Source organism: Amphiprion ocellaris, chromosome 13, assembly GCF_022539595.1.
Source record: "Amphiprion ocellaris isolate individual 3 ecotype Okinawa chromosome 13, ASM2253959v1, whole genome shotgun sequence".
Lineage (NCBI taxonomy): Eukaryota > Metazoa > Chordata > Actinopteri > Pomacentridae > Amphiprion > Amphiprion ocellaris.
The window spans coordinates 31,468,782-31,483,740 of NC_072778.1; the positions used below are offsets into that span (position 1 = coordinate 31,468,782).

The 14,959-nt window shown below is 40.3% G+C and overlaps 2 protein-coding genes across 3 annotated transcripts in view; one reads left to right on the plus strand and one right to left on the minus strand.

The window, feature by feature from the left end:
- Positions 1-1,165: 1,165 nt before the first annotated feature.
- Positions 1,166-3,595, minus strand: fgf20b (fibroblast growth factor 20b). The gene is made up of 3 exons (XM_023283405.3): positions 2,730-3,595; positions 2,405-2,508; positions 1,166-2,303 (listed from the first exon to the last, which is right to left on the minus strand). Exons 1-3 carry the CDS (start codon positions 3,040-3,042, stop codon positions 2,058-2,060), a joined length of 663 nt encoding a protein of 220 aa, XP_023139173.2. The 5' UTR covers positions 3,043-3,595; the 3' UTR covers positions 1,166-2,057.
- A 38-nt stretch (positions 3,596-3,633) lies between these two features.
- Positions 3,634-14,959, plus strand: part of micu3b (mitochondrial calcium uptake family, member 3b) — a 29,708-nt gene continuing 18,382 nt past the window's right edge. Inside the window, exons 1-5 of one of the 2 annotated variants that reach the window (XM_023283387.3) lie at positions 3,634-3,968; positions 8,360-8,507; positions 11,044-11,075; positions 11,231-11,309; positions 14,842-14,889. In XM_023283387.3, coding sequence (XP_023139155.1) covers positions 3,741-3,968; positions 8,360-8,507; positions 11,044-11,075; positions 11,231-11,309; positions 14,842-14,889 — 535 coding nt within the window. In that variant the 5' untranslated portion in view covers positions 3,634-3,740. The remainder of the gene's footprint in view (positions 3,969-8,359; positions 8,508-11,043; positions 11,076-11,230; positions 11,310-14,841; positions 14,890-14,959) is intronic. The other variant, XM_035954273.2, reaches the window with a different exon arrangement.

Sequence of the window (14,959 nt, forward strand, 5' to 3'; positions counted from 1 at the left end):
CCGCCGCTGAGGAGGCGATGAAAGTCAGGGAGCGTCCATTAAGCGTGTGAGTCGGCCCTCCAGAGTGGGTGCGGATGAGGGGCTTAAGTGTTTTCAGCGACCACCTGGAGGAGGAGGAGTAGGTGGAACAAAAGCATCTGTCTCGGGGGCCAAGTAGACTCCGAAAACATCGGTTAAACAAGTGCCAGAGAGCACTTCTGGGCATCAGGTATCACAAGTCAGGATTTCCAGCATGTTTAGAGAGACGACCTTTAAAATGTCAAAAAGTGGGGGCAGAGGGGGTTAGATGCAGCACAAAGTCTGCTTTTAATGGCTGCAAAGGTAATGGCACTGAAACTTTAGAGGCACTGCAACAACAACAACCAAAAGAAGAAACCTGCAGGTCAAAGTCATGGACGCGTTGGTTTATCTCTATGAAAAAAGACAAGCTGTGACACTTTCTCTGCAAAAAAACAAGCACCAGAAGTCATGTTTTTTCATGCTATAATGCGCCTGCATGTGTTTACTCGATGGACAGAATGGGGATGTCCACGTGCTGCAGGTTATAATACACTCCGGGACGCTGTCATTAATCGACGGCAGCGGAGTGTTGATGTTGAAGGTGTGCAGGTGGGAAAGTCCCACAGTATGGTGCTGTAAGACTGGAGAGAGAGAGTTGGCAGCGGGGTTGAATATCCACATGGAGACACCCCCACTGGCTCACCATCACACACACAAAAACACACATCACAGGCTGAGCTTTCATGCTTCAACACAGATCTGCTCCCAACCGTGGAGGCAACTGTGCACACACAGGAGATAGTGGCTTCTGGAAAAGAAATCACAAATTCACCTCCTACTTGCAGTAAAGCAGAGTTTGAGAATTAAAGATGTTTTCGCCACCTTCTCTTCCATTGTTTAATCAACAGGGCTGCACTCCTCAAACTGTCAGCAGTGGGTTACTTAATCCTTATCGCTGTGACCTCCACTTTTATACAGCTGATAGAGTTGCAGGGCCTGAACTAAAGGTCAGACTTTATTTGGCCCCCATCGTGTTGTTGAGCCGCCTCCATGTTCAGGAGGGAGGCTTTGAAGTTTTATGCGTGCATCAGGCACAACGGCGTCCATAAAGAAAGACAACATTGATCTCGTAAGCGGGTTTATATGTTTAAATTCTGCAGGAAAGTACACTTCTTTTCAAAGTCGGTGAGCGTTTTTTTTTTTTAAGAACACTGATTGTTGAGCAATAAACAGAATACCATCATGTCTGATCCTATAAACTGACAAAAAATAAGCAATTTGGTGACATTTCAAGCAATTTATTGTTTATATTGTCGGTTTCTTGACTTTAGATCCTCTTTAGAACACGTGTAACAGTTGTGTTTTCATGATTAGCATGTCAGAAAGACAAATAATTGATTCTCAGTTGCCACATTGTCATAAAAACGTATATCAGATGTGAATGCTTTGCCAAAATATTTCATATTTCTGATTATATGATGAGCTTTTTTCCCCCGGAATAAAGGACAGAACAGTACAGTGTCTCAGTCTTTATATAATCGATACAGTTTCTAGTGGTTCTAACTGTAAAAAATATATTCTCAAATAAATAAATATATAACATAAATATATGTATCTAAAATGAATAAATAATTTGTTGTTGTTTTTTACACGTTGCTCTTTTTAAACAGGTCTAGACAGAATATAAAAAAAACTGAATTCCTTCAAAGTCCTTCTAAACAAACCACGGCTCTCTGACATCCAGACAAATCTTGACATGACAGATTCCCTCAGACGTCCCACAGAGGAGATGCTCCACGTTTGTCTCCTATTCCACGCAGCTCTGGAACAAACGACCTCCTCATGCAGACATTCTAGCCCGTCGTGCTGGCTGCTGAGAGATGGCCCCGTGCATTCCTACAGGAGGCCCCCCGGTGCCTTTATCCTGCTGGTCGGGCTGCTTCTGCTGCTGCCGTCCACCAGCCTGCATCCCCGCCTGCCTCCTGCTCTGCTCCCCCTGCCAGGGCTTTTAGTAAGCAGCTACTCCTGATCTGATCTGGACCAGGCCCTTCCAGGTCTCAGCTGTGTCCCAGGACGTCCCTGTACAGCTCCGGCACCCGGTCGGGGTCCACGGGCCTGGGCAGAAAGTGTGTGAACTTTTGGTGCCGCCTGGATTTAGTCCCGTCCCTGGGTGTCCCGTCTTTGTTCAATGCCACGAAGTAACGTGTCCCTTTGTCCCCGTGTTTGTAGAGGTTGGATGAGTATGTGTTGTACCAGTTCTCCTCAAACTGCTCCCTGAAGACACATTCAGCTGAGAGCTTTTCCTGGAAACAAACGGCAGAATGGCAGTTTTGATTTAACACACGCTTATCTTTAATCTTTGCGGTTCAAAAAAAAGAGGCAAATGAGCAGATGTGGTACTTACAGAGCCATACAGCTCTCCTTTGTCATTCATGCCCAGATAGAGTCCACTGTCCACCCCTCTGATGCTGATCAATCCAACAGCAAGGCTTATGAATTCCAAAATACCTGCACAAATCAACACAGTGGTATCAAAGAAGCTCCAAAACCAACTCTGACAGCAGCCTACTGCAGAATTTTACTAAAGCATTTCTATTTTTATCATGTTTTTTCACTTTTCTTTCCTTCTCCTGTTGGTTTTATTGTAACTGCTGCAAACTTCCAAGTGATTTCTATTTTTTTTGCAACCAAATTACAACACAAACAGTCATAACAATGTCAGTATTTACCAAATCGGCTGTGGTCCTTCCTCGTCCCCTGCACGGTGCCATCTGGAAGTATTTCCAGGTGAAATCCAGTCCTGCAGTACAACTGTCTCCTTCTCAGAATCCCTTTGAGGTGCGTTAAATCCGCCGTGGTGCTCCTGGAGAGCCTGTCCCCAGGTATGAGGTGCTCCCCCAGCAGCGTGGGACTCTCCCCGAGTGGGGTCAGGAAGAAATGGGACCCTACGTGCGCCACACCGTCGATGCCGTGCAGGACGCCTCCAACTTCCCCCAGAGAAGCGGCGGCGGCGGCGGCGGCGGCGGCTCCAGCAGCAGCCATCGCGTCAAAGCGCAGCGGGTAAAGTTCAGTGCGGAGGTCCGGAGGGAGGGAGGGAGCGCTCTGTGCGTACTCTGCTACCTGGCTGCCAGCGTCACTTCACTGCATGTTTACGTCCCCCTCCTCCGTTACTTAGCACATGTCCCCCCGTGTTGCAAGGACACGCGTGGATTTGTCTCTCCCCTCTCTCTGACATGAAACACTCAGCAAACCTCAGCAGATCTCCTCCTCAGCTGGAAGGTTCATGTTTGTCCGGAGGAGGCTGAGCGGATGGAGCCGCAGCGCAGGAGAGGAGTTGAGGAAACGCTGCAGTGCAGGTAGAGCAGCTCCTGGAGTGGCAGAGGTGGTGAGGCAGGTGCAGAACCACAGGACGATGATGGGCGGGGCTGCCACAGAGGAGACGTGCTCTGGCAGGGATTTTTTTTTCTTTTCTTTTTTTTTTATTCCTACTTCTCCCAGAACAGAAGATAAGAAAAACGCAGCAGGGAGATTTGATGTTGTGCGTAAAGTTGCATCACTTAAAACCCAAATTTAAAACACGGTCAAATCATGAGAGGTGACAGAATCTGTCTCGGTGTTTACTTCCACAGTTCCTTCACTCTGAGAACCTGACGCCGTTTAATCCCGTGAAACACCCACGGCTTTTCTCGCGAGCTCGGAGCTGTGTCCTGCTGCGTTACGACACCTCAGTGTAAACAGCCATGGCCGCGCTGCGCAGGCTCTTCCCTTCCCTCAGCAGCGGCTCCAGATCAGGGACGTTCAGCAAACAGAAAACATCCAGACTGATCGCAGCCGGAGCCTGTGTGACCGCTGCGGCCGGAGCAGCTGCAGCCGCCGCCTTCTACTACTGCAACCGTCCCGGGATCAGGAGCCATGTCGAGGCTCGACTCGTGCATCTGGCGCTACCGGCGGTTTCTGCCACCGAGAAGGTACCGTGGAGGCGTTTAGTGTCAACACTGAGCTCAGTAAAACCACCAGCAGCCTGGAAGATGCTGCAGGTTTCTTACATGAATCGGAGCTTTTTACAGCTGATTGCTCCATGCTTCCGTGTAATTACAGCTCTAATTAGTGTGAGTGGTGATCAGTCGGAGCTATCCGCGACCTTTGGGTGCTGAAAAGGCAAAATAACGATCACGTGACCTATCAGCAGCCATAGTTGAAGGTTTAGTTTTGCTGCATGTGTGCTGATTGTGCAAGTAAAGAGGCGCATTATAGGAGCAATGTATTTTAAAGCATGCATTATTCTGTTTGCGTTATTTAGTGGGTGGATAAACAAAAACAACATGAAGATCTGAATGCATATCAGGGATGGATGGATGTGGGTTCTTCAGGCTCGATATCAGCCCCGATTACTGATAACCAAGATAGACCAATAACCGATATGTGGAACCATGTACATTACATATTATATTTTAACAGAATGAGATAAGAAACATGTAATTCATTACTAGGCTTCTTCATTAATAAGGATCATTATAACTGAATATGTACAACAGTAATATTGGTGATGAAGTCTGAGCCTCAAAGGATGTTCACACACCGTTTACTGTCTAACTGACTGACTGACATGGAACAGTTTGTCTGTATGCTGTTCTTCTCTGTTTCCTTATCTTTCTCTTTTCTGTCACTTTTATTGCCCACTAAGGCCCAAACCCTAAAGGATTGTTAGTTATTGTTTTCCAGACTCAGTTTCAGGTTAATCTGTGGCCTCCTGACTTATTCGCTAGCCATCAAATTAATTAATTTCCTGGTTTGTGGTTATGGTTTGTGTTTCTTGTTCAGTTTTTATGGCTTATAGCTTTGCTAGAGAGACATGGATGAGACCATGGAGTGACTACAGACAAAAAGGCAACAACATCAGATCTAAAGTAGCACATTTAGTTAATTGATAACTGGTCAATAAAATAGCAATACTGACAATTGGGAAAATGTCATACATCGGCTATGATAATCAGCCAGGGTGATAATCAGTCTGTCTCTACTACATATCCAGTACAGTGCTGCACATGCAGGTTTTCTTGATATAGGAGAGCCTCTGATTGAACTTACGGTAAACTTTAAAATAATGTCATTAATAATGAATGACAGACAATAAATAAGGAGAAGCGAGGCTGTGGCATGTAGCAGATGGTAGTTGTGACTTACTTATATTTGATTGGTCTTACTTTTCAAATTAAAATGTGTTATCTTTACTAAGTCTACTTCAAATGTCTGCAATAGTGCATACAAGTTTGCTATAGAGATTACCAGTAGCAATCTTAACCCTTAGATGCATAAATGGATAAAAAATTACCTGGTGAGCTCGGTTTTTTGCAATATCTTTGTGATGAAAAGTTTTTATCATTTCATTTTCCACCTGTTTCTCAAAACTCATGTTTTCAGCATCATTCCATTTACAATTTTAAGCTATCTTTTATACTTTTAAAGAAATTGTAGTATTTGTATTACTACCCCAAGCTCTTTATTACTGGTAATGTCATACAAGAGGTGATGAAGTTCACAAACTAGGAGGAAAAGAGTGGAAAAATGTCAACAAAATGGATGTTGACATTCTTCTATTGCTGTTCTGTGCAATATTCTTCTTTTTCAATTATAGTGTTCAAAATCTGTTATAAAGTGAAAAATAAACACGTTTCAAACATGAAATCATTCTTGTGTGGACAAAAATATAATACAAACTATTATTCTTAACCAAAATGACAAAAATTGCATAAAAACGTATTGATTCTTAAACGGGTCATTTTTGACCCATTAATTGAAGAGTGTAGGGTCCAATCACTGAAGCGTCTAAGGGTTAATAAACTTAATGTTAACATTAGTTATCAGGAATCTGATTCCAGTGTTTTCTTTGCTCTCAAATCCAAAATAAAAGACACATGCATTTAAAAAAGTACAGCAAGTTACAGAAGGAAAATGAGTGTTAAATTATATGTAACTATAGATAGGTATAGAGAACATGCTTAAAGTGAACCAAAGGTTAGTATAAAATCCATTTACTAACAATAAATACAGTGATTGACACCTCATATGCTGGAGGAATGCAGATGATAGTGCTGTAGAACAGAAAGCATTCAACATCAGTCTGTTGAATAAACAGTCAGTATATGGAGAATAAAACTGCAACCAGTAACTGCTTCATTGATTAGTTATGAACTGTTGGATTATTCACCACCTGCTATGATTAATTTGTGACAGAAGTTTCTTACATGTGAATATTTTCTATTTTTTTCCTCCTCTATGACAATAAACTGACAATCTCTCAGTTATGGACAAAACATTTGTTATCTTGTATTATGTTGACATTTTTCACCATTTTTTGCTGTTTGATTGACCAAATAACTTATCGAGGAATAAATCAAAGATTCAACAACAATGGAAGCAATCGTTAGTTGCAGCTGTGCTTAGAGAAATAAATCTACTGACATCAGTTTCCCAGAGAGTAAAAAGCCGTCTTTTAATTGCTTGTTTTGTTAGGCAGAAGCTAAAATATATTTATTATATAATGAAATAATAAAATGTAGCAGCAGAAAATCGTCACAGTTGACTGTAGAAAGAATTAATTGGAAAAAAAAATTCTGTTTTTTTTATAAACGTCAAATGAGTAAACAAAGTCAAGCAAAAATATCAGTCTCTATCTTCAGCCTCTTAACCCTATAGAACACAGCAGGTAGAACGATTGCATATTTATTTTCGATTGGCGGGAGATTTGAAACCAGATAGACTGATCATTCTTTTTGCATGTAAAATGTGGGGAGTTCCACTAACATTTCACACATTCACCAGGTCTCAGAGCGCTTTTGTGTTGCAGTGTTGGGTTTGTAAAAATATACAATAAAATGCACATAACAAAAATCTTTATAAACAAGACCACAGGATATTGTGCAACTTTTTGTTTTTTACAAATTTGAGGGATACAGCCAATGTCTGTATTTTGAAATGTATGTGAAAAAAACCACAAACGATTTGCTTTTTTTTTTTAGGTTTATTGCACTTTTAAGCAATTTATTGTAGTAGTTAAGACACATGTCAATACATATTATTAAAGCTTGGAATATAAGGGTTATATTGATGTAAAGCAAATAAAAATACTCCAAACAATGGCACTACAGTCTGTAAAAATGTAAGAATGGTAGGTCTAAAAAGGTCATATGCTACAATTTGCTGCTTTTCTTTGTTTTCTGTCTTCTTAAATTAAAACTTGGTAGTTTACACCAAACAGTTACATTGTCAGACATGACCTTTTCTGCCTCTAAAGTACAAGAGGAAACTAAATAGTCTGACTAGGTCAAAAAGACTTTTAACATACAATAAACACTACCAGTCAAAAGTTTGGACACACCTTCTCATTCAATGCTTTTTATTAATTTGTATTATTTTTTACATTGTAGATTAATACTGAAGATTAACATTTGTTTGTTTACAACATAATTCCACATGTATTCTTTTATAGTTTGGATGTCTTCAGTATAAATCTACAATATAGAAAATAATTAAATAAAAACCTTTGAATGAGAAGGTGTGTCCAAACTCTTGACTGGTGGTGCATAGTAAAAAACATTTATGCAAAACCGGACAACTGCAGGAATTACCTCCTTGAAGCCACACAAACAAGCAAATGTTGTCTTTTTGTTGGTTAACTGATTATCAGAAGTGTTGCTGTTAACCTAGATAATGACTAACTAATCACTTAAGCATTAATCATAACAGGTTTTTGCACTGTAACAGGTGTTCATGTTATTTTGTCATGTTTCTTTTTTACACTGTAGCACTTCTAGTCTCCTTAGCCCAGAAACATGTTGACAAGACTTCCACAGATCACAGGGGACGTCAACAAACCAGTGTTGGATTTAATTCCCTGCAGAGGGCAGATTTTAGGTTTGATATTTGTGTGCAGGAGGAGCTGGTGTCCACAGCGAGGAGGAATCCAGGGACACAGGAAACTGGACACTGGGGCTGATATTTGATGAGAGGCGGGGGTGGTAGGAGGGGGTTTAATGGTTAAGCAGAGGGGGGCACACATTCCCTGGGTGTTTGCTCTGTGCCCAGTGGACCTGGCAACCCGCCACCTGACAGAGAGATCCGCTCTGTCTGCACCAGTCCGGCCTTCTGATCTGGTTTGAACAGTTGTAGGGACATTATCTGCAGCACGGGGATGAAAAACAGGGCTGACATAACATGCAGCCCCATTACTCAATTAAAGCATTTAAAGGCTTCTTTGTTATTTCCATGTGAGCGAGGCTTTTCGTGACAAGACGAGCTTCAGAAAACGCATCTTTCAGACAGTATTATCACAGTTTTTCATGTGCGTTTGTGTTTCCAGACGAGGAGCTTGGGGCTGGACGATGGAGACGTGTACATGTCGTCCTATGAGAACAGATTCAGGCTGTTCAGCTCGGTGGAGTGTGACGGTCAGCTCTACATGACGCCGCTAAACTTCATCGAGTCCGTCACTCTGAACGAACCAAAGAGTGAGTCAGGTTCTGTAACTCTGCTCAGCTCATCGTCACAGTAGCAGACGTCCTTCAAAGGAAAGGAGAAGTCACAGCTCATACAGTTTGTTGATTTAAAATGGAATCAGTTAATTATTTCCACCTAAAATGTGAGAGTTTGATTTCTCTGAATGTTTTTGTGAGTTTGAGGTGACGTGAGACTTCACCACAGGCTTTGGGACTATTAAGGACTTTTATTTAGTTTCTGTTACTTTATGCATCAGACAAGTAATCAGTTAATCATGAAAAAAGAATCAATTGATTAATGAATAATTAAAATAATCACAAGATGCAGATGTATTAATGAGAAATCTTTGTTTTGAGTAAGTAGTAAATATTTTGTATGTTTTGTTTGTATTATTGTGACATGCAGCCACATATTGTTCAGAAAATATCACTAGTTGACTTGTGCATTCTACATTTTTTTGTTGAAGTGCGCTCAAATTTGGGACGTTTTTTTATATATATATTTCAACTCACACATAATCAGAGACTATATGATCTACTCGTACAATACTGCAGATTCTTAATTGATGAGAAATAGCAGTGAATTATCTCACACTTTTTTCTTCATTAGCTCCTGAGATATTGTTGTTTAAATATAGCCTGAAATTTAAACGTGCACAAAAAGTATATGATAGGTTTGATAGTTTGGGGTCACTAAGAAATGTCCTTATTTTGAAAAGAAAAGCAGGTTTATCAATGAAGATAACATTAAATGAATCAGAAATGCAGTCTATACATTGTTAATGTGGTAAATGACTATTCTAGCTGGAAACAGCTGATTTTTAATGGAATATCTCCATAGAGGTACAGAGGAACATTTCCAGCAACCATCACTCCTGTGTTCTAATGCTACATTATGTTAGCTAATGGTGTTGAAAGGCTCATTGATGATTAGAAAACCCTGCAGTTATGTTAGAACATGGATAAAAGTGTGAGTTTTCATGGAAAACATGAAATTGCACCCAATGACCCCAAACTTTTCAACAGTCGTCTAAATATAATATAATAAAAAAGGGGCTGCACAGTGGTGTAGTGGTTAGCACTTTCGCCTTGCAGCTAGAAGATCCCTGGTTCACGTCCCGGCTTTCCCGGGATCTTTCTGCATGGAGTTTGCATGTTCTCCCTGTGCATGCGTGGGTTCTCTCCAGGTACTCCGGCTTCCTCCCACAGTCCAAAAATATGCTGAGGTTCATTGATTATTCTAAATTGCCCGTAGGTGTGAATGACAGTGATTGTTTGTCTCTGTATGTAGCCCTGTGACAGACTGGTGACCTGTTTAGGGTGTCCCCTGCCTTCACCTGAGTCAGCTGGGATAGACTCCAGCCCCCCCCACGACCCTAGTGAGGATTAAGCGGTGTATAGATAATGGATGGATAATAAAAAAGTAAATGAGATGGTCCAGCAGAAAACACCTGATGGTATTTATAGAATATGATAAAATTTGTGATATTAGTCCCCAAATTTATGGAAATGTGGACATTTTTGAAAGATATTAGTTATCAGCGAACCATTTTTTTTCACTTAGACAGTAAAGCTGCTACACTTTCTCCTCAGCCTTTGCTGCTCTGCGACACTTTTGTCAACTTTCATTTGCATAATTACACATCAGTGAAGACATCAGATAAATCTTTACTTCTTCACCCTCCAAATGCTTTGAAACATGCACTGGTTTGGTTAAATAAAAGGTCCTGCTGGTGTTTTCTGGACTATTTCTTGTTGCTGGGGGCCTGTGAAGTGTCATCGGACAATAAGTCACGGCTTGAAGTGCTTCAGTCATAACACCTGCATAAAGATAGACATCTTTACCAGCAACCTTACTTTTATGGCTCATTTATGTGGCAACAAACTTGCAGGGACCCACAGAGACCAAACAACTCAGCATGGATGCCATAAATGTAACGATAAGACGATCTTCTGATTTAGTGCGATTGATCTGGATGGAAGGTGTGTTGCTGACTGGATGAGGATTCTAGTTTATCAAGCAGGACACACAAATGCAGCTGCACAATTAGTCTCTAATTTCTAATTTGTTGCAGAATCATGATGTTTTATGGTTATACTGCAGCTGTAAAAAGAGATGTGGATGTTTATGAAGGCTTCATATCAATAGTGGAGTCCATTGGTGGCCATTTTCAAGTGCTGTCACGTAAAATATTCATATGTGATTCATATGGAATCCATCCATATAGGATAAGATTTGCAGGTTATGAAAGATTAATTGAAAGTCTCTAATGCACACCTGCATTGAGGACAATATTGTCGTGATTATGATCCAGACACAGGCTTTAAAATGTGTCAGTTTAGGGTTATTGTCACTGTTATCGATGTGACTTCCCAGCCAAGTGTTTTTACGACACGTCCGTCTTATCTGCAACTTTATTGTCCGTTGGAATGCATTTGTGGAGATTCACAGCTTGTGTTTCTGTCCGCATAAACACCTGTTTTCACTTTTGTTTCCAACACATTTTCATATAAATCATCCGCTAACTCTCAACCTTCTTTTGTTTAGGCAGAAGAGTGTGGAAGCCGCTCACAAAAAAGGTGAGTTCTCCGGTCATGGAAGCTCTTGATTTACAGGATCTCCTCCTTATCTGTGTTAAAACCTCTGTAATTACTGTAATGCCAGCAAACATTGCACCGCGTTGTGTTACTGTGGATCTGAATGAGTGATTTGGGATTTTCCTCTATTCTCGCAGGAATTAGACAAGATGCTGGCTGATACTCCGCCTGTTTGGAAAGGATCATCTAATTTGTTTAGAAATCTTCGTGAAAGAGGTAAGGAACCCTCTCGATGTATTCCAGCTCTGCACATAAATCCCTTTGAATGGAAGTAATTCCCCCCTTGTGCTTTTGTTTTTTTAAGCCGTCATATCAAGGCCCTCAGAGTGTGCATGTCGTCCCTGTTCCTTAATCCGGAGCAGAAAGTGTGGGCTGTAAACGTTATCTTATCTTCCCATCAGTCTGGTAACAAGTCGTAGATATTCTCAGGTACCCTTTGCAGGAGGGAATAAATAGTTGGTGGATAATATACAGAACAATCAGTGCTTGTTTCTCGAATAAAACTATGAAGTTCCTGGAAACCCCAAGAGAAGCTGTATAATTTTAGGGTAATTATAGGGTTAGTGGGAATTTCTTTGAAAGAAAAGAAAATTTTTCTGAACTTATACATGTGTTGAAATGTGCAGCGGTGGTAAGCAGCAATACAACACCATGAAAATACTACACTACTAGTAAAAGGTTATGCATTCAGAAATGATGGGTAATTAAAGTATAAAAAGTAAAAGTACTCAGTGTGCAGAACAATGGTCTCTGCCAGTGTTTATTAGGAAGTTTAATCTACAGCAATACAACATGTTCTATAAGATTTTCATGTTTGTAGTGTTGCAGTCCTATGAGAACCACGTCCTAAAACATCAAGTTTAAATAAAAAATATACCTGTTTTCAGCATTGTGACAATGTATTTTACAGCTACTACAATTTTTTAAATATTGTTTATATTTTCAGTAGTCAGAGAATGTTCTCTAACCATAAATCCACGGTTGATTTTTCAGATAGACACATAAAATCATCAAATTAGGAGGTTTGTTTTTTACTGGACAGGTAGAGTGTGTAAAATTGTCAGCAGAAGTAATGAAGTAAAAGTACAATATAAGAATCTGAAGTGTTGTGCAGTAAAAGTATAAAGCTGCACGAAAAGGAACATACTTTAAAATTGTACTCAAGTAAATGTGTTTTCTTTAGCATTCAAACATTATATGTCTGTGGATAAACCACTTTTTTTTTGCAAATGTAGGTGATTAAAGAAAGCAAGATTGCATTAGAAATGATATGGAATCAAGTACTAAGTTAATTAAATGCAAGACTGCCAATTAAATTAATTTGAAAAAAGAAATATTCTTAAAGAAATTGAGGAAATTATTCAAAATCAATCTAGACTTATGAACCCTCAAATTAAAATATTATTTGAAAAGCTTGAATAAAGTTGTAGCAACATTTTTGCATTACAAATCTCTATGAAAAGCTAGATTGGAAAAGTGAAAAAGCTTCCTACTTTCCTACAATTTTTTTTTAATGTGCAATCTATTGTTTGCAACTGAACTTGAAGAAAATGAATCAGCACCTGTTTGGATACAACTTTCTGTCTTTTTCTGAGCAAAGATGTTAAATATTCAGGTTGTTGCTCAAATGTCATGGCGTTCTGCAGGTAATTGGTTTGTAAAATAATTAAGTGAGTATTTGTAGGTTTTACACAAACAGCATGACAATGCAATAATTCCCCATTGGACTCTGGTGTGTATTTTTCACTAGTATCAATTACCAGATTTATTAATTAGGCTGTGTCCTCCATGATACTCAGAAAATAATATTAGGAGCTTCAATAAAAGCAAGTGACCTTATACATTGAATGGCCAAAAAAAGTCTCCACCTGGATTTAACTAAGCAAATAGGTAAGAGCTTCCATTGGATAATTACTGCAGTGATGAATACGTTTCAGCTGCAACAACTTATTTAACTCTAGCTGATGCAGGGAGGAGCTTCTCATTTCTTAAAAAAAACATGTTGGAAGACAGATCCTGTAGTCATGGAAAGGATGTTAATCTGTCTCAGAAGGGTCAAATTATTGACCTGCATCAAGCAAAGAAAACAACTAAGGAGATGAAACTACTAAAATCAGGTTAAGAACCATCCAATATATTATTAAAACCTGAAGGATAGTGGAGAACCATCATCTTTGAGGAACAAATGTGTTCGGAACAAACTCTTAGATGATCGTAGGAAATAATAATAAAGTAGCCAGTGTGTTCTTATGAGCACTCTGCAGTTGGTGGTGGATGTTTTTTAAAAGAGAATCTGATTTCACTCGATGTTGATTGTGAAATTCCTGCAAACCTCAAACCTTCATGGTTACTTTGCATGACGTGAAGTTGTCATTTTGAGTGAAGCTCTTTGTAACGTTCCCACCTGGACCTGTATACTTCCCACTGAGTAGGTCAGAGGAGCCAGTGGAGCATCAGATCTCACTGCTCTGCTCTCCCCTCTGTTGCTTTAGCTAAGTGCCAATGCTGGGATTTGGGGCTTTTAATCCTGCTGTTAAACGTTGCAGCTTTGTCAGGGGGAAAAAAAGGCCTGGATTGATCTGTGAACAAAGCGCTGCTTTAAGAGAATGAGGGAGCTGTTTGAACCCAGCTATGTCAAGACATGTCCCACTGGCCACCCCCCTGATCACCGCGGACATTATGAAGCCTAAGAATGGCGTTGGATTACATCTCCGGGACTGCCACTCTGTATGAAGTGTTTCTGTGGAATTCTTTGTATTGTCTAACAACATCTACTTGAGCTCAGAGGCTGAACTGCAGGGACGGAGGGGGGGAGGAGGCTGCCTTCAGGAGTGAAGGTGTGTGGTATTGGTGAGACATGGCAGGAATCTTAAAAGTTTTTTTTTCTCTCTCTTCAATCCATTTAAGCTTTAAATGCTTTGAAGGTAGAGATCTGTTGTCATTATAGGGTCGTACCTGCCAAACTGAGAGTGCTGGGGTGAGAGGATGGGAAATTTTTACATGAACTTTTCCTAATGGCACCACTAATTCATACATCATCTCATTATAATTCCAGCGTCTAGAGGGAAATGTAAGAGAGTAAAAATTGCATCTTTGTTAGCTAGCTCTGTGTTTTTTTTTCTGTAAGTGGAAATATCTCCCTGCAGTAAACCCTGAGTTCTTTTCCCATAACACCCAGAGCAGTCACCCAGAACTATCTGTGCTCGATTCTCTATCTCCCCCGAGCAAACAAAAGCTTGGGAATGCTTTCAGAGGCAGAAGGGAAGAGAAGCCTCCTGAGCCGGCTGAGATGTCTCCTGACACTTACTCTTCCCTTCTCGGTGTCGCACAACAAAGGGAAGCTGAAGGATGCGACACAAAGCCCGAATCGGCCGTCCTCAATCAGTGACAGATCACCTGAGAATGTATTACACCTTGTTACCCAAACACGATCAGAAGCCACAGGCCTTAAATTTGTTTGGGTTTGTGTCCAGATAGGTCAGCTCGGTTGTAAAGCTTGTGTTTGTGTGAATGGGAACACTGAGCATGAAGTAAAAAGGCACCTTTTAAGATGTTATCAGTGAGCGCGAGAAGATTACTTATGTCTGGAGGCGTGTCCTGCTTCTTATTCATCTTGGCAGCATGACTTTGAACATCTGTAAACACCCTGAGCTAACTAGTTAATGCTATTTGACGCCGTCTTGAGTGCAAAAAGGAACCTTTTGGTTTTTTGTTTCTGGGTTTAACTCCTTTTTTCTCTCTGTTCCAGGTGTCATCAGTTACACCGAGTACCTCTTCCTGCTCTGCATTTTAACAAGTCAGTATACTTTTAAACTAACTTGTGCACAATTATCTTATATAATATTTCATGATTTAAATATGTCTAT